Below are 19040 nucleotides of genomic sequence, written 5' to 3'. Positions count from 1 at the left end.
ACTGGTAACATTTGTCTCATTACTCCAGATCCTTTTAAAAAAATACATTCAAATATATGCAGTTTTTGAAATTTGGGTTATATTATGGATACCGTTTTTAAAATGTGCTCTCTTGCTCTCTCTCTTTTTTTTTTTGGCAATTCCATGTCTAGAAATCTATGGAATTTTAATTACTTTCAAGGTCTCCTTTGGATGTCATTATTAAGTTTCTCCCTTTGTAGAACATAGTTTTAAAAAAAAACCTTTTACAGTTAGATATTTGATAAACACTTTCTGATGATGAAAACCACCTGTGGGAGAAGGGCATCCATTTACCAAACAGATGCAATGGGTTTACCACTTGGGGAATGGCTTGTTGACCTTGTGGTTGACCTTGAAACCAGAAAAGGCAGCCATTAAGATATGAGTTTGTGCTTGCACTCAGCTCCCCTGGCCATAACTTCAGCCATGGCCCATTTGGAGTACAGTTGAAATAAAGAAGAAGCTGCTTGACTTTTTATGTGTATTCCAAGGGACTTCTCTTTTATAATTTTTAATTTAAAATTAGTCAGCTGTTCTCAATGAGAGGACACATGGGCAAAGGAAACCTCAAAAATTATATCTTCCACTAAGTAGTCTCTCCTGGTTTGATTTCACTGTAGTTTATACTGTACCCCTGCCGGAAAAACACGGGTGAAGAACTTCTCAAACTCAATACGCAAGAAACAAATAATCAAATAAAAAAATGGGCAGAAGATATGAACAGACACTTTTTCAATGAAGACATACAAATGGCTAACAGACCATGAAAAAATGTTCAAAATCATTAGCCATCAGGGAAATTCAAATCAAAACCACATTGAGATACCACCTTATGCCAGTTAGAATGGCAAAAATTGACAAGACAAGAAATAACAAATGTTGGAGGGATGTGCAGAAAGGGGATCCCTCTTACACTGTTGGGAATGCAAGTTGGTACAGCCACTTTGGAAAACAGTGTGGAGGTCCCTCAAAAAGTTAAAATAGAGCTACCCTATGATCCAGCAATTGCACTACTGGGTATTTACCCCAAAGATACAGACGTAGTGAAGAGAAGGGCCATATGCACCCCAATGGTCATAGCAGCAATGTCCACAATAGCTAAATCGTGGAAGGAGCCGAGATGCCCTTCAACAGATGACTGGATTAAGAAAATGTGGTCCATATATACAATGGAATATTACTCAGCCATCAAAAAGAACGATTTCTCAACATTTGCTGCAACATGAACGGGACTGGAGGAGATTATGCTAAGTGAAATAAGTCAGGCAGAGAAAGACAATTATCATATGGTTTCACTCATTTATGGAACATAAGATTTAGCAGGAAGATCGGTAGGAGAAGGAAGGGAAGAATGAAGGGGGAGTAAACAGAAGGGGGAATGAACCACGAGAGACTATGGACTCTGGGAAATAAACTGAGGGCTTCAGAGGGGAGGGGGGTGGGGGACTGGGATAGGCCGGAGATGGGTAGTAAGGAGGGCACGTATCGCATGGAGCACTGGGTGTTATACACAAACAATGAATCATGGAACATGGCATCAAAAACTATGGATGTACTATATGGTGACTAACATAACATAATAAAAAATTAGTATAAAAAAAAAAGAAAAACACGGGTGACGAAGCAGAAAGGACAGACCTCAGAGGACTCTTTGGAGATACTCGTGGTTCAAGAAAGGCAGGAATGGTAGCTTCTAGGGACACTGGGCTGAAAGCAGATGTTTTGTGGTGTGTAAAGAGGGGGTGAAAGATTTTCAGCATGTTTAACAGATTGAGAAAAAAAATGACAACCGGAGGAGAGACTGAAGAGGCCGTGTGTGAATCTGACCTACTTGCAACACTCACTGGAAGTGGCTGCACAAAACAAAAAACAACAAGAAAAAATTTAATGCAAAAAACCTACAGCTATAGAGCAAGTGAGTTGAAATAAAGTTAAAGATAGACGTGCTTTCGGACCCTCAAATATTTCTCCAGGTTCTTCTGAGTCAGGAAGTCGGGGTCAAGGGCAGGGTTATAACCCAGCCCCGAAGTTCTGGAAACAGATGCCGTAGCATGGCTGGCTCAAACTCAGGAACATCTCCCAAATGCTGCTTTGCGTTTCCTGGGTTTCCCACGGGGTGCACAAAGAGCACCTGCAGTAAAAGCCATGGGAAGGATGGCAGGACCGATTTTTACATGGCAGTAGTATTAGTTTTTAAAAATAAATTATTGTTGAAATAACTATAGATTCACAAGCATTTGCAAAGATGGGCAGAGATGTCCATATACCCTTCTCCCAATGGTTCCATCCTACATAATTTTTTCCCAATGGTTCCATCCTATATAATTATAGCACAATATCAGTGCCAGGAATCTGACACGGGGACAATGTGTGTATACAGTTCTGTGCCATTTTACTACCCCTGTGTGGACTCACTGGACCCATGTGACCACCACCGCCATCAAGGGACAAAACTGCCCCATCAACTTGTGGTGATCCCCCTTGTGCAACCCTTTTATAGTCATCCCCTCATTCTTAACCCCTGGCAACCATTAATCTGTCTTCCATCTTTATAATTTTGTCATTTCAAGAATGTTATATGTAGATGGAATTATACACTATGTGATCTTTTGAGATTGACTTTTTCTATGCAGCAAAATGCCCTTGAGACCCATCCAAGTTGTTGGGTATATCAGTAATCTATTCCTTTTTACTGCTGAGTAGTATTCCACGGTATGCACGTACCACAGTTTATTTAGTCATTCCTCTAGCAGGGAGATTTTGGTTATTTCTGGGTTTGGGCTCTTACAAACAAAGCTGCTATGAGCAACCATGTACAGGTTTTTGTGTAAGTTTTCGTATCGCTGGGATAAATTCCCGGGAGTGTAATTGTGAGCTGCAAGGTAAATGTGTATTTAGTACTGACTTCTAAAGATTAAATAAATAAGTTCTTAACGTTTAAATAAACAAGTCCATGATCTGTGCAGATATACCTGTCTACACCAGGAAGTACTCAGGATGAGTGTGGGAAGTCCCATTTCTACCCCTGTAGTGGTCCTAGGGAGGTAAGCATGAAGAAATCAGGGCTAGATCATTTATAACCCAACACATTGGAAAAATTCAGATAATTTCTTCAGGGTCAAAATTTTTGGATGGTAAAATATGACCGAGGCATTGGATGGGGTTAGATGGAGGCAAAATTAAGTGATCAATGGATGTTCGTCCCTCCTTTCCAAAAGTAATGGTTAGCAGAAATATGCTACTGAATAAACATTGGGGATAGTAATCCATTCCTTTCCTTTGAGGTCACGTGCAATATAACTGTGCATGGCAAGAAAGCAGCCCGGAAGCCTCCTCAGGAACCACTGAGAAGAGGGAGACCCAAGGCTGGGAGGACTCAGAATTGTCTGTCACCCTCGGCAGTGCACAACTGAACTAATTCATTTCCTGCCTCACTATCTGATCATCATACTATGAGGGTAACACCCTCTCAGCTTACTGCCTTCCTTGCTCAGAGTTGCCAAGGACTGTAGGCTCTCCCTAACACTTTCAGAACCCCCAACCCTTGCCCAAGGCTACTGAAATACCACAAGTATTTCGCAGGATGTGAATGATGGGCTTTATGGACCTGAAAGTAACAGGTGGGAGAACAAGGAAACCAGGCATGACTTATCTAAGCCCACAGATCTCTATCCCCCTTCTCCTCCTCAGACTCCAAATATTTTCTCTTTACAAGGAAAGATCAGTAATGTACTGGTTGTGAGCTTATGTTAGCTGATGTATAGTGGAAGATTTTTGATGCACAATGGAGAAACTAAAAAAAGACCATCCGAGATCAGTAGGAAACCACCTCCACTAAAATCACAGTGGAAAAAGTAGATAAAGTGTCTGACCAGACCATTCACAAAAGGAGTAATACAAGTATCTGCTAAACAGAATAAAAATATTCAACCTCAATTAGAACAACGAGATGCTTTCATTCTGCTATCAAATTGGCTGATCACTTTTCAAAAGACATCACTAATGGATGACAAAATTCATGGATGAAAATATGCCAAGAAACAAGACATTTATAATGTGTCTGAATACTGGTCTACAGCATACTTTTTTTTTTTTTTTTACAGATTTTGTTTATTTATTTGAGAGAGAGAGCATGTAAGCATAAGCAGGGGGAGCAGCAGAGGGAGAGGGAGAAGCAGACTCCCTGCTGAGCAGGGAGCCTGAGGCAGGGCTCCATCCCAGGACCCCGAGATCATGATCTGAGCTTAACTGACTGAGCCACCCAGGCACCCTACAGCATACTTCCTAATTACAAAGAGGAAAACATTTACCTCGAGGAAACCACTTAACACACTTTCAAAGGTGTTTGAAGTTAAAATCACTGGTAATGGAATAAATCAGCATTTTGTGTCTCTTGATATGAAGCGCTAAGAAGGATCCAGTATCTTGCCTGTGGTGTTTCCCGCCCAAAATACAGAACCTAAATGTCATCATGAGGAGACACTGGACAAATCCAAGTTGGTCTGGGCTCTTCAGAAGTCAGGGTGAGGAAACGCAAAGAAAGACTAAAGAACTTCCAGAATGGAACAAGTTCCACAGATCACATACCATTTCTTGCGCTGTGGTTATATATGAGGCTAAATCAGGAAAACATGGGTCAAGAGCACATAGGAATTTTTTTTGTAGTATTTTCGCAAATTTTCAAAAATCAGAAATTACATCAAGCTGAAAAGTTAAAAATAAACGATTTTTAAAATAACACTTGAGGGCGCCTGGGTGGCTCAGTCGGTTAAGCGTCTGCCTTCAGCTCAAGTCATGATGTCACGATCTCAGGGTCCTGGGATGGAGTCCCGCATTGGGCTCCCTGCTCAGCGGGGCGTCTGCTTCTCCCTAACGCTCTCACTCTCGCTTACTCTCTCTCAAATAAATAAATAAGATCTTTAAAAAAAAGAGTAGAAAAATTCCTTTAAAAAAAGAGTTGAAAAGTACAAAAATTAATTTCAAAATATTTGATATCTTCCCAGCTGAAAATCATCAAAAGATCAAAATTCAGAAAGGAGGGGAAAAAAAAACAACCCCAAAACCCACCTTCTGACAGAACCACTTTTCGCTCGTGCTTTTAATAAAATCTTTGATGTCTATTTCATGGCCACTTTTTAAATCACCTTTCAAGAGAGGGTGATTTTTTTTTTAACTGCAAAAAACCCCACCAAAAAACATGTTCACCTAAGTCCTTTCTCCACCAATTAAATCCTGGCTTCTCAGGTCCCAACATCCTACCCAAGGAGCCTTCTCATTCACCCACCTTTCCCTCTCCCTCCTACCCATAGGAGTCCTTGTTTTGATGGGCTGTTTCCCATAAAACCCTATGGGAACAAAGATTTTGCCATTTAGAAAAATCAAAACATACTTGGGAGATTTCAGAGAGGGCATTTCTCCAGCAGGCACACATACCAAATAAACAGCATTAATAAAAGCAAGAATGAATCTGATGGTTTGTTTTATTAAACAAATGGGTATAAAAATGCCAGTGAGCAATTGGGGGCCTGGAGGCAATATTCAAAATGGTTCCAGGAAACCATTACTCCCTTTTCCGCCCCCTTTCAAGATCTCAGGTGGTTATTTCCTCCCCCTTCCCCCCACCCTGGCTTGCGCTTAAGGTTTGCTTTCTTTGATTTTTAAAGCACTTGGCTAATTAGTCCATACTGTGTTGGAAGCAGGAGTGAGGAGGGAGCAACGTGCACCGCGGTCTCCACTGGATTTTTCAATATCTCATTTTCTTCCTATGTGCAATGTATCTCACCAGGCAAGTCGAATAATAAAGGCCGGTGGATGCCCCCAATTTTAGCATTTTCAGAGATTCCTAACACAGATAGAAGCACTCTAAATGTGTTGCCAGGAAACCGTGACAGTATTTTCTCCCAGGAAAATTCTGTGCCAAACAAAATGCAAGAATGCCTTTGTTCGAGACGTAATTCTTCTCAGGACACCGAGGATTTAATAATTAACAAAAACTGTAACAACAGAAGTGAAAGTGCTTTTTTTAAAAAATATATAAAAATGTTGACATCTTAATTATATATAAGTCAAGAAAATTAGAATTAGACAAGGCTTGCTGTCAACAGCTTTCTTAAACATAGTATCTTAATCACATTTTTAAAAAAATTGACAGGTGTCTGTTTCACCCTCCCGAACTTCTAGCTGTCCCTAAACTCCCTGTGTCCAAATGAAGAAAGCAAACCAATAAAAAAGTTATTCATTAATCGAAACCCTTCATCAGTTTCCCAAATAAAAAGGAAGGAGCCAACACAGAAAAAAAAAGTTAGGCTAAAAGAAGACACAGTCAGGTAGAGTGGTCAGGGATAAAATGACCCCAGCTATGACAGGAAAGAGCAGGTGATCACGTTTCTGCCAAGAAAGAACAGGTTGAGTTCAGCACGCCCTTACTTAATGCTTCGTTCAACAGGTAGTACTAAGCAGCTGCCGTGTTCCAGGCACATGTTAGGCCCTGGGGGTGCAGAGGAGAAAGAGGGATCCGGCCCCTGCCCCCACCCCATTTCCAACTACGCAAATATGATAAGACTCATGATCTGATTCCAGTTATGGGCATGTTTTCAAAGCAGCAGGGGACCAGCACATTCTGCTTGCGAGGGAAGACCCACGCAGGCCCCCTCCAGTGAGAGGAGTCTGTTACACGATTCCTCAGGAAGCAAGGAAATGTTCTCTGACGCCGCACAGCCAGTCCCCATCCCCGGGCTCCGCGGCCCTCGGCCCCCAGCTCTTCCGTGCTGAAGGTCACCAGTCCCTCCAGCACCTGCCCTCAGACGCGGAGCCAACCACACTGAAGACTCCGCTTCCTTCTCCGCTTCAGAGTTTTCTCTTCTGCTTTTTACCACCGCCGTGGACTCGCTGCTCTCCTCGCTACCGTGGGCTTCTGCTTTCCTACTGCTTTCTCGGTCTCGAGGGTTCTGCCTGTGACCCCTCTCTCTCTCTGAAGTTCATCACCACGCCACCGTTTCCGTCCCTCTTTGTGGGTCTTGCATTCAGACTCCCTCAGGGAGCAATGCCATTGGTCCCATCGGTCACTCTCCCCTGTGCAGTATCCCAACTGGGTGAGGTCCTCACACCAGGCCATGTCCCCAGACGCTGACCAGCCTATAGAAGGCTGCCCTTGAGCAGAGGGCTGTCCAATCAGCTTGTAGCCATAATGATGGGGTCCCAGGATGGGTCCCCCAGTACCCAACTACAGTGAGAAAATTGGTGAAAGGAAACCTCCTTTGGAATGGAACCAGCGGCCAGCAGGGGGAGCTCTCACACACCACCGCTCCTCAGCCCATAGACGACCCAGACCCACGGCGAAGTGCAGTACGTTGCAAGTCCAAACCACCCCAGCAAGAGGAGGAAAGCTTTTCTCCTGGCTCAGCAACAGCCCAGCCAATGAGAGCTGTCACAACTCAGCCAATGACAAGCCAGCATACTTCAAACTCCTAGTTTATTCCAATGGACTTTTTGTTTATAAAAGCCTTCCCAACGTCCCTCTTCCCCCTATAAAAGAATGTTCCTCTCCTCTGTTTTGTTGTAGTTTGGTTTTGCCGAGGTTCGCTTGTCCTGAGTTGCAATTCTTTGCTCTTCCTGAATAAACCTATTTTTGCTACAAAATTACTGACAGTTATATTTTTAAGATTAACAAGGCAAACCAATGTCTTAAGGAACCATTAGCGGTCTCTTTCTTCCTAAGAGTTTGTGGGTGAAGGTGACAATCAAGAGTATCACAAAGAACCCCAAACAGAATTTACGGCTTGATTTTATGTTAGTAACATGTCTGCTGCTGTTGGAATAGAACATCGCCATTTCTTTCTTTCTTTTTTTTTTTAAGATTTTATTTATTTATTTGACAGAGAGAGAGAGAGACAGACAGCGAGAGAGGGAACACAAGCAGGGGGAGTGGGAGAGGAAGAAGCAGGCTCCCAGCGGAGGAGCTTGATGCGGGGCTCGACCCCTGGACTCTGGGATCATGCTCTGAGCCAAGGCGGACGCTTAACGACTGAGCCACCCAGGTGCCCCAGAACATTGCCATTTCTTAAATGCTTCAGCAACCAGGCTCCCTCAATACCCCCCAAAGGCATTGCTCTTCAAGCCCACACTCTTTGCTATCAGGCACAGGGACACCCCAAGAACCTTTCTTATCATGATGTCCCCGTCACCAATTCCGACTTGACACGTGGTATGGAGCTGGTTTGCCGTCCCTTTGTCTACAGGATGAAGACCATATTCTGCAGGAAGCCGCATTCAGGCTTCAGCCTAAAACTCTGACCAGAGTCCCAAACTCCAGCTAGTATTACCATCCCAATTTCTTGATGCTACCTGGGCTGGATCCTTTCCATTTGACCTTCCAGGTCCACTCCACACCCTTCTCCACGGAGGCTGACCTTTGTGTAGGGCAGCAGGCAGGCTCCCAATCTCCTTGGCTTCTGATGGAATTTGGCCCAAGGAGAGCACTGGCGGCATACGAGAGGACGGGTGGAGAATGAGTTTGAGCCAGAGTTCCTCTACTCCTCCTGCCCAGTTGTGGCTGTGTTTTGCTACTAAAGGCCTCAGCTCCTGTCAGGAGTCTCTCTCTGACAGCTAAGCTCTCACTGGGTCTGAACTTACTACAGCCGTATCTTCTCCTCTTGCTCTTTTAGGCTGAAAGTCATCTGCTCCAAGATGCTTATCCTCCCTTGTTGGTTTTTCCAACACCACCTACACCTTTGTAAATGATCCCATCTTTGAACTCCCTTCAATTATCTACCCCCTTTTAGAAAAATTTAAATAGACTTTATTTTTTATTTTATTTTATTTTTTAAAGATTTATTTATTTGAGAGAGAGAGTGAGAGAGAGCATGAGCAGGGGGCAGGGAGAGGGAGAAGCAGGCTCCCGGTGAGCAGGGAGCCCAAAGCAGGGCTCGATCCCAGGACCTTGGGATCATGACCTGAGCCAAAGGCAGACACTTCACCGACTTAGACACCCAGGTGCCCCTAGACTTTATTTTGTAGAACAGTTTTCAATTTGGAGAAAAATTTACTGATGCATTTTTTTAAACTAAATTCCATACTCTATTCAGACTTCCTTAGTTTTTACCTAACATCCTTTTTTATCTGTTCCAGGGTCCCCTCCAGGATACCACAATTGCCTTTACTTGTCATGTCTTCTTAAGCTACTCCTGGCTGTGACATTTGTCAGACTTTCCTTGTTATTTATGGCCTTGGCAATTTTGAAGAGTGTAGGTCAGGTATTTGGCAGAATGCCCCTCAACTAGGATTTGTCTGGTGTCTTTCTCATGATTAGGCGGAGGGTGGGGGTTTTAAAGACCACCCAGGTGAAGTGCCATTTTCGACATGTATCAAGAGTAGAGAATTTCGACGTGCGTCAAGAGCACATACCGTCAACGTGACTTTCACTGTTGATGTTAACCGTGATTACCTGGCCGAGGGGGTGTCTGTCAGGTCTCCATGCTATACAATTACTCCTCTGTGCAGCCCACACTTAAGGAAAAGGACGTTATGTTTCTCCTCCTTGAAGCAGAACCTACGGATATTTTTTTTTTAGGTAAAATATACATAACATAAAATTTGCCATTTTTAAAATTAATTAATTAATTAATTAATTTTAAAGATTTTATTTATTTATTTGTCAGAGAGAGAGAGAGCACAAGCAAAGGGAGCTGCAGGCAGAGGGAGAAGCAGGCTCCCTGCTGAGCAAGGAGCCTGATGCAGGACTCGATCCCAGGACCCTGGGATCTTGACCTGAGCAGAAGGCAGAGGCTTAACTGACTGAGCCACCCGGGTGCCCCAAAACTTGCCATTTTAACCATTTTTAAGGGCTCAATTACTCTTTAATCTCTTTGCTGCTGGGAATCTTACTCTACCCAACCTGAACGTTTCACTCTGCACCAAAAATGGCAATGTGTCTTTATGTTTTAACACTTAAGATAAAGGTAAAGAAAAGAGATTCTCATATTTTCTTTTTTTTCCCTAAGATTAATTAATTTATTTGAGAGAAAGAGAGAGAGAGAGTGCACATGCGAGCCAGGGGAGGGGCAGAGGGAAAGGGAGAGAGAGAAAATCGCCAACAGACTTCCAGCTAAGCATGGAGACAGAACCGGGGCTTGATCCCAAGACCCTGAAATCATGACCTGAGTCAAAACTAGGAGTCGGGCGTTTAACCTGCTGAGCCACCCAGGTGCCCTGAGTTTCTCACATTTTCATCTATTTGATTCCTATTGCTCTTTAGTCCCCACTCAAGACTTCATGAGCTCCTCCAAGGATAGTGAGCTACTCCTGCTATTGTCTCCCTGGCCACAAACTTATCCTATTATTATTATTATTATTATTATTATTAGCCTAGTATCCTAATATTATTATGAGCCTACATATTCTATTCTAGTATTTTTTTTTTTTTGCATTGCATAATTTTCTTTGTGGCTTTCCCAGGGCGGAAACTAGATCTTACTTATCTTTATATTTTTAAGTATGAGGACTATCCTAGAATCACAGCAGCTGATGAAGAAATGTTGGCTGGCATACGATCTCACTCATATGTGGAATTTAGGAGAGAAAGCAGATGAACATATGGGAAGGGGGAAAAGAAAAAAACGGGAGAGGGAAACAAGCCATAAAAGACTCTTAACACAGAGAACAAACTGAGGGTGGCTGGAGGGAGGTGGGTGGGGGAGGGGCTAGGAGGGGGATGGGGGTGAAGGAGGGCACTGGTTGTGATGAGCACCGGGTGTTGTGCGTAAGTGATGAATCACTGAATTCTACTCCAGAAACCAACATTGCACTGTATGGGAACAAACTAAAATTTAAATTAAAAAAAAAAAAGAAGAAAGAAATGTTGGCTGGAAATTAAGGAAGAAGAGATGAGAGAGAAGCAAAAGTGGCTTATTGGAGCGCCTGGGTGGCTCAGTTGGTTGAGTGTCTGATCTCAGGGTTGTGGGATTGAGCTCCATGGGGCTCCGTGCTCAGGGCACAGTCTCCTTGAAATTCTCTCTCCCTCTCCTTCTGCCCCTCCCCCTGCTTGCACACAGTCTCTCACCCTCTAAAATAAATAAATAAATGAATAAATAAAATCTTAAAAAAAAAGAAGCAGCCAAGGTGATCTATTTTCTCCAAAGAATAAAGAGGGTGCCAATACCTAATAATGGTGGGGGTGGGGGAGAACCCACACTCACAGTTACACATCCTAGCACACCTGTCCTGTGGGACAGCTTGGTACCGAAGGCCATTAATATATGTATTTCTACCCAGCAGTTCCATGGCTGGAAATTTAAATTAAAAAGACAATCAAGGACTGAAATTGGTCTTGGCAATGATTTTTTTGGATTTGACACCCAAAGCAAAGGCAACGAAAGGAAAAATACACATCAAATTAAAAAGCTTCTGCACAGCAAAGGAAAACATCAACAAAATGAACAGGCAATCTACCAAACGGGAGAAAATATTTGCAAATCATATATCTGATAAGGGGAATTGTTTTCCAAATAATCCCATTAAAATGGGCAGAGGATCGGAACAGACATTTTGCCAAAGAAAACATCCAGATGGCCAACAGACAGACAAAGAGATGTGCAACATCGCTCATCATCAGGGAAACGCACATCGAAGCGATGATGACATATCCTCTCACACCTGTTAGAAGGGTTATTAACAAAAAGACAAAAAGTAACAAGTGTTAGCCAGGATGTGAGTAAAGGGAACCTGTGTGCACTGTTGGAGGGAATGTGAATTGGTACAGCCGCTACAGAAACAACATGGGGGTTCCTCAAAAAATTAAAAATTAAAAACAGCCGCCTGGCTGGCTCAGTCGGTAGATCATGCAACTCTTGATTTTGGGGTTGTGAGTTCAAGTCCTATGTTGGGTGTAGAAGTTACTTAAAAATAGAATCTTGAGGGGGGTCTGGCTGGCTCAGTCAGTTAAGTGTCTGACTCTTGATTTTGGCTCAGGTCATGATCATGGGGTGGTGGGATCGGGCCCCACATGGGGCTCTGTGCTCACTAGGGCATCTGCTTGGGATTCTCTCTCTCCCTCTTCCCCTTCCCCCCTGCTCTCCCTCTTTCTCTCTCTCTCATAAGTGAATACGTCTTAAAAATAAAATAAAATAAAATAAAATCTTTTTAAAAATTAAGAATAGAAATACCGTATGATCTAGCAATTCCGTTTCTGAGTATTTATCTGAAGAAAAAGAAAACACTAACTCAAAAAGATATCTGCACCCCCATGTTCATTTCAGCATCATTTACAATAGCCGAAGTTTGGAAGCAACTTTAGTATCTATGGATGAAGGGATAAAGAAAATATACCACACACACGCACACACACGCACACACACACACGCACACACAAATGGAATATTCAGCCATAAAAAAGAAAGAAATCTTGCCATTTGTGAGAATATGGGTGGAACCTGAGGGCATTATGCTAAATAAAATAAGTCAGAGATAAACAAATACCATATGATCTCATTTATATATGGAATATAAAACAAACAAACAAAAAATCTGAACTCATAGATTAAGAGCACAGATTGGTGGTTGCCAGAGGCGTTGGGGGTGGGGGTGGGTGAAACGGGTGAAGGTGGTGACAAAATACATGCTTCAGGTTACGAAATAGATAAGTCATGGGCTGTAATGTACGGCAGGGCAACTATAGTCAATAATGTATATTTGAAATTGCTAAGAGGGGAGATCTCGAAAGTTCTCATCATGGGGCACCTGGGTGGCTCAGCTGGTTGAGCGTCTGACTCCTGGTTTTGACCCAGGTCATGATCTCAGGGTCTTGAGATTGCACCCCTCGCAGGGCTCTGCACTCAGCTCGGAGTCTGCTTGAGACTCTCTCCCTCCTTCTCCTTCCCCCCGCCCCGTCCCTCCCCTGGGTCATGTGCACATACTCATTCTCTTTCTCTCTCTCTCAAATAAATAAATAAATAAAATCTTATAACAAAAAGTTCTCATCACAAGAAGAAAAACTGTAATTATGGGTGGTGATGGATATTAACCAGACTTACTGTGATCATTTCCCGACGCAGTATTTACAAACATTGAATCATTATGCTGTATACCTATAATTCATGTCATCTTATGTGTCAATTATATCTCAATTTAAAAAGACAGTCAAGATATAGGGAAAGATACAAAGATGTTATTATTTTTAAAGCAAAAACTGGAAAAAACCTAAAAGCCCAGCAATAGGCCAACTAAATTATAGTATACCCATGCTGTGGAGGAATGTATAGCCACTAAAAATCAGGTTGAACATTTACTGAGTGATTGCCTTTGGGCAGTGGTATAATGGCCATGGATTTAACTTTTTCTTTGTATTTTTCCAAGTTTTCTCATCTGAACAATATCTGTAACTAGAAAAAAATGATCAAAGATACCTTTTCAAAGTGGCTTATTTTAAGTCAAGCAGAGAAAGACAATTATCATATGATTTCTCTCATCTATGGAACATAAGAACTAGGAAGATCGGTAGGGGAAGAAAGGGATAAAGAAAGGGGGGGTAATCAGAAGGGGGGAATGAAGCATGAGAGACTATGGACTTTGGGAAATAAACTGAGGGCTTCAGAGGGGTGGGGTGGGGGAATGGGATAGACCGGTGATGGGTAGTAAGGAGGGCACGTATTGCATGGTGCACTGGGTGTTATATGCAACTAATGAATCATCGAACTTTGCATCAGAAACCAGGGATGTACTGTATGGTGACTAACATAATATAATAAAAAAAATTTTTTAAAGTGGCTTATTTTACCATTTCGAAACTGAACATCAAAGAAATTCAAAACATGAAGTTCCACCTGTTGGCCAGTGGAGTTAAAACCAAGCCAAATGTCCCAGAGGCCACGCCGGGCCCCTCCAGCATCAAACACCATTCTCATCCTAGACACACTAAGCGTGGTGGGCCCCAGAAGAAGGGAATTCAGAGTTTCCCACCTGTTTGCCGGTTCCTCCGACCCCACTTCTCACCTGGACCCTGGACATCGGTTTTTTTGTTTGTGTTTTTAAAGTTCCTCTAACTGACTACAATGTGTAGCCGCAGGTGGGAACCGAAGTTTCTATTCCACTTTGCCTGTTCTGCAGATGAGACCCAGAGAAGTTCAAAGTCACATGGAGGTGGGGCCCAATCCAGGTCTCCTGATTCCTAAGATGGTTCTTTGCACTAGACCAAGCCAATAAAAGCAAGGGTGGGTTTTGGTAGATTGACAGACCAGGAAGGCCCCAAATGTTGGGGTGCAAAGGGGTGCAAAGATCTCTGTATAACCTATCTTTGATCCCTGCCTCAACCCAACTGTAGAACTATGTCTGAATAAACAGTTATCAAAAGGTATTTATGGAGCACAGTACAATTTGGAAAGATCACTCCAGTCTAACGTAATGACAGGGAAAGGCTCTGCAAAGTCTGTCTTAATGCAACTGTGTTGAGTAAGCAAAGATGATAAAAATCAAAATACCATTCTATCCAAGGCTGGATTTACCCCAGAACAAATAAACACAATTCCGATGAGGCCTTTGCCCTCCTCCTCGGTCCCAGGATCCCTGCCTCTTGATCTTGGCTACTGCCAGGGATGTCCTCCTATGGTTACCCTTGCAAACCAGTTATCCTTGCACTCTGAAAGCCACGTGTTCTCTTTCCACCCAGCTTCTGCTTGGCTCCCAGCCAGCCCCCAACACCTCACCCCTTTGCAGTGAGACAGATAAAATGAAATCCTGGAATTTTTCCCTGGAAGGTGCACAGAAGAAAGCAGTTTAGACTTGAGCATCAAAAGACCTGACTGTGAGGTTATCTGGGAAATCCTCGACAAAACCTTTAACCCTTCAGGATTCACACTTGTCTGTGAAAGGCATAACTACCGAGCAACCTCTGAGGTCCACTCGGACTTATTCAACGACAGCTTTGTGCAATCCCAGCCCAGCCCTGGTTTGTAAAGGATGTAGTTAATCCTTAACTTAGCAGTGCGTGGTGTTACGTGAGAATTGGTCAAGGAAGTCCTTCATCGTTTCTGCATTTGTCCTGTTTCAAGGACTAAAATAAATACAGCAAATGTGGGAGGTGAGAAAAACTGGATGTGTTGCATTCTAAAGCCACCCAAATGAAGAAGACACTTCTCTATTGTTTGGAGGGTCTTAAATCAGCGTCCAAATGCTGCCCGTTTTCTAGGCTCTGTGGAAAACATTTGATTTTCCATATTGACTCTTCAATTTTAAAAAATCTTTAATGTCTTATTTTAACTTTTAGCTCTGTCTTACTTTTTCATGATCTATAGTGACTGAAGTTGAGTTTAGGGTGGGGAGGGGAGGCCCCTGCCATTCTGCTTGCGGAAGCAGCAAGAATACAAGTCTTTCCAAGAACTCTGCTTATCTAAAGGGCAGATTTTATATTGCAGTTGCACTCATTTACTCACAAAAATCACTGAGCTCCCATGTGAAGAAAATAATGAGCACACCAGGCAAGTTTCCTGCATTCTCAGAGCTTTTCACCCACCGGAGCAGCAGACTGGCAATAATCAGTTACCCCCCCCCCCAACAAAGGCATATTTACTAAATGGGATAAATGCTGTAATGAAGAAACACCAGAAACAGAGAGAAGCTCTGAAAGGGGGAGTGAGACTCGAAGGTGAGCAAAGGTGTCTCTTCAAGCACTGACCTTTGAAACTGACGGATGAGTGGGGTTATTTGGAAAAAGGACAGGCAGCTCAAGGCCGGCCACAGGCTGGGCAGAGGCCAGAGCCCACTGGGGAGAATAGCTTGACGGAGAGAAGTTTCCAACTGTCTCCTTAAAGTCCTATTAATTATCCAGGACACGTATGCAATCATTTTCCTTTTGAACTCTCCCTGTATTTGCAAAATATTAATCTTCCCAAGTCACCTGAGACAGACCCACCTTTAAAAACATTCACTAAGCTCTCATGTGTCAAATGCTCTCCTGGGCTATTCCGCCCCCCCCCCAATCATACACCAATACAATGACTTCTTGCTGTGACTTTTTAGCTTCCTCTTAGTATTTCATGTCTATGGTGAGTAAGGTTGTGTGTTGGACAGGAAGAACGAAGCCCCTATTGTGTGGCTGACGGTACAGGCTTTTTAAGCAGGCAGAAGTCACCTCTCGACAAGACATCGGCTTATCTTGCTTTTCAAGGGCAGGGGGATCCTTTTCCAGAATTGAGTTTCATTACCAAAGGTACTGTTTAAAACAGTTGGGAAAGCATTAGTGGGAAAATGCACCCCGCTTCAGCTTCCTGAATTCAAGAAACAGAGGGCAAGTGTGGGGAGAGAGCACCAGAAAGCAGCCCTGGCATCTACCGGTGTGTTAAAAGGTGTGTATGTGTGTGTGCACAGAAGATACTCTGCCACATTTCAGGTGCGTGACTGGTTCTTAGCTCCTCGCTCCGTCCCATTTTTACGACAAGGCAAGAGGAAAGGGGCGGCGGGTCTCAAACTCATCTAAAAGTTACTAGATGTCATGTGGGACCGAGAAGGAACAATTTTTTTTTTTTTAAAAAGGAACATTATAGGGGATTTCTCTAGAGTGGAACACACACCGCACCCTCACCCTCTCAACTAAATTTTGTAATTCAGTGCCCGCAATATGCCATCCCACGCTGAAGCCGGGTTCTTCACAATTCCTCAGTTACGAGATCTGGACATCTACACATAAATGCCACCTTCCTGTCACCACGACGGCTCCTCATCCGCCCTCCCCCAACAAAAGGAGTTGGAATCGTCAATACACTGCTTCTTTCCTGCGGTGCCACACTTTGAGCTCTCCCAGGCCAAGGGCAGCTTGTGCGGGTGGCCAGGCCGATGCAGAGAGCCCTCCCACCTCCGGGGCTGCCCGCAGCCCTGGCTCGCTAGCATCTGCAGCCTGTTCGGTCCCTCCCGCCTGAGTCTCTGTGCACTGCGATGACAACACACGCCGGCTCCCCGAAGCCGCAGTGGGTTGTATAACCACACTCTGAAAGCCTGGAGGGGAGCGCGGTGAGCCTCTCTCTAGACAGCATCTGTCAAAAGTCCCTGGGGCCGGTTACAAGAGACCCACTCGGCAGGACCGGGATGGGGTTTCTGCCCCGGTGCTGGGAGGGGTGAGGTTTGTAGGTCTCTGCAGGAGCAATTTAAACCTGAAGTTCTGTCCTTAGAGCTGGAAATGCAGGACAGTGAAGGGCACAGCAAGCCCTGCTACACCCTTTGAGTGCGGATCAGGGAAAGGGGGATGGCGCGGAAACTCACGAATCCTGGGTGAGTTCTCAGAATTTCTCCCCAGAGAAGCCTCTCTCGAAAACGTGAAGGACATCTCCCCTCCCCTTTTCAATTACGTAACTCTTACACATTTGGAAGAAAGCTCAGGAACACACATTTCACTTATGAAAGGAGAAAGTCTTTAGATGCATCTAAAGCTCCGAGTGCATCTGATGTCGGAAGGGACGTGGGTGCTACCTGGCAGCTTTAGAGGTGGCATCCTGGCGACCGGACTCCCCGCCCCCTCTCCCCTCCTTACCCTGCGCCGGGAGCCGGGTCGCCGCCGGCAGCCGGGTCGCCGCCGAGGATGGCGCTCGCCAGTCCCCGCGTCCCGGAGTCCGCGGGACCCGCACGTCCGCCGGCTGCGGCGCGGGCTGCCCCCTCCCCCACCCCCGCGAACACCTGGCCGCGGTTACCTGGGGGGCCGCGACTCTCCGCAGCCCGTTGGCCGGCCCCACGCCGCCCTTGCAGTTGGCCGCAGGGAGCTGCCCGAGCCCCGGCGCCCGCGCCGCGCCCTCCGCGGAGCCCGCGCCGTTCTCGCGGGGGCCTTCATCCGGCGCCGGGAAGAGCCCGCAGCGGCGCTGGAAGCGGGCGACAAGCTGGGAATCCTGCAGGCTCCTCAGCAGCTCGGCCATGGTGCTCCCGGGGCCGCGCGCCAACGCCGCCGCGCCCATGCCCTCGGCTCGCACTGTCCCCGCCGCTTGGGCGCTCGCCGGGCTGGGCACTCGGGGCGGAGGGCGGGCGGGGCCCGGGGCGCCAGCCAACAGGTGCGCCGCTCGGGTCCTAGCACCGCCCCGCGCGCGCGCGCGCGGGCGCCCAGGTGGCCGCCTCCACCTTGCGCGGGGCACGTCCGCCCTCCTTGCCCTCTCTGCGGGCTCGGAAGGGCTCGGGCGGGCCCTGGCGTCCGGCCGGCTCGCAACTGGGCGGAGGCGCACAGGTGTCTAAACTGCGCCTCTCTTTGTGCCACCGCGCCCCCAGTCCCTTCGGGCTGGCGCCGAGGTGCCACCTAATGGGGGAGCGGCCGAGCACGTGTAGACCTGCGGGAGTCCTTTCTGCCTTGCACGGGCTGATCCCGGAGTGACCCCACTTTCACTCTTGAGCCCAAGGTGAAGTCGGATTTCTTTCCGGCTTCCCGCACCCAGGCGTCTACTCCTTTCTTTGCCTGCTTCCTGAAAGAGGAAGATCCCCAAGTTCTTTCCAAACCGTGATGCAACGTCTCCCCGAAGCCCGACCTCCTCGACCTTGCTCAAGAACCGAGGAGGTTGAAAGTGTACCCTGAATCATCCTGTGAGTCCTTGCGCCTCCTCTTGTGATTTAGCAATTGGGGAACATTTTAGACGGGTGTGGAGGAAACGCTACTCTTTCTCAGTTTTCTGCATTGGGAAAGATGGTGCTGCCCCTCCCTTCTACTTCTTTTTTCTGCTCTGCCTCTAATTACGAAAGGGCACTGGAGAGGCTCAACAAGATCGGTCAGGACCTGCAGACCCTAAGGGAACCAGGTGAAGGGTGGGGAGGAGGATTTGACAGCTCACCGCACCCCTGCCTCCTTTAAGGATCTCAGCAGGAGAGGAGCAAAGGAAACGTCCTGCGGGTCGCCTTGGTTTTCCTCCCTCCTTCCTGAATCTCCAAGGAGGGCTGAGATTCCCCCACGAGGGCCTCTGCACTTCCTCACAAGGAGTGAGAGGCACAATCAAATTAGGCCGAGCTGATCAGCCTGCAACAAAAGTGCAATCCTAGCCTGGTCTTCAGTTGACAGCAGGAGGCTGCAT

General features: G+C 45.6%; 1 protein-coding gene across 1 annotated transcript in view; it reads right to left on the bottom strand.

Annotated features, from left to right (window-relative positions):
- SGPP2 (sphingosine-1-phosphate phosphatase 2) overlaps positions 1-17914 on the bottom strand; it is a 111410-nt gene extending 93496 nt beyond the window's left edge. Inside the window, exon 1 of the mRNA XM_026491835.4 lies at positions 17688-17914. Within this exon, the coding sequence (XP_026347620.3) occupies positions 17688-17906 (219 nt within the window). The 5' untranslated portion in view covers positions 17907-17914. The remainder of the gene's footprint in view (positions 1-17687) is intronic.
- Between the last annotated feature and the right edge of the window lie 1126 nt (positions 17915-19040).

This window comes from Ursus arctos, unplaced genomic scaffold, assembly GCF_023065955.2.
Source record: "Ursus arctos isolate Adak ecotype North America unplaced genomic scaffold, UrsArc2.0 scaffold_1, whole genome shotgun sequence".
NCBI classification, from domain to species: domain Eukaryota; kingdom Metazoa; phylum Chordata; class Mammalia; order Carnivora; family Ursidae; genus Ursus; species Ursus arctos.
The sequence above is the reverse complement of the archived record's forward strand: the minus strand, read 5'-3'. Positions and strand labels throughout refer to the sequence as shown.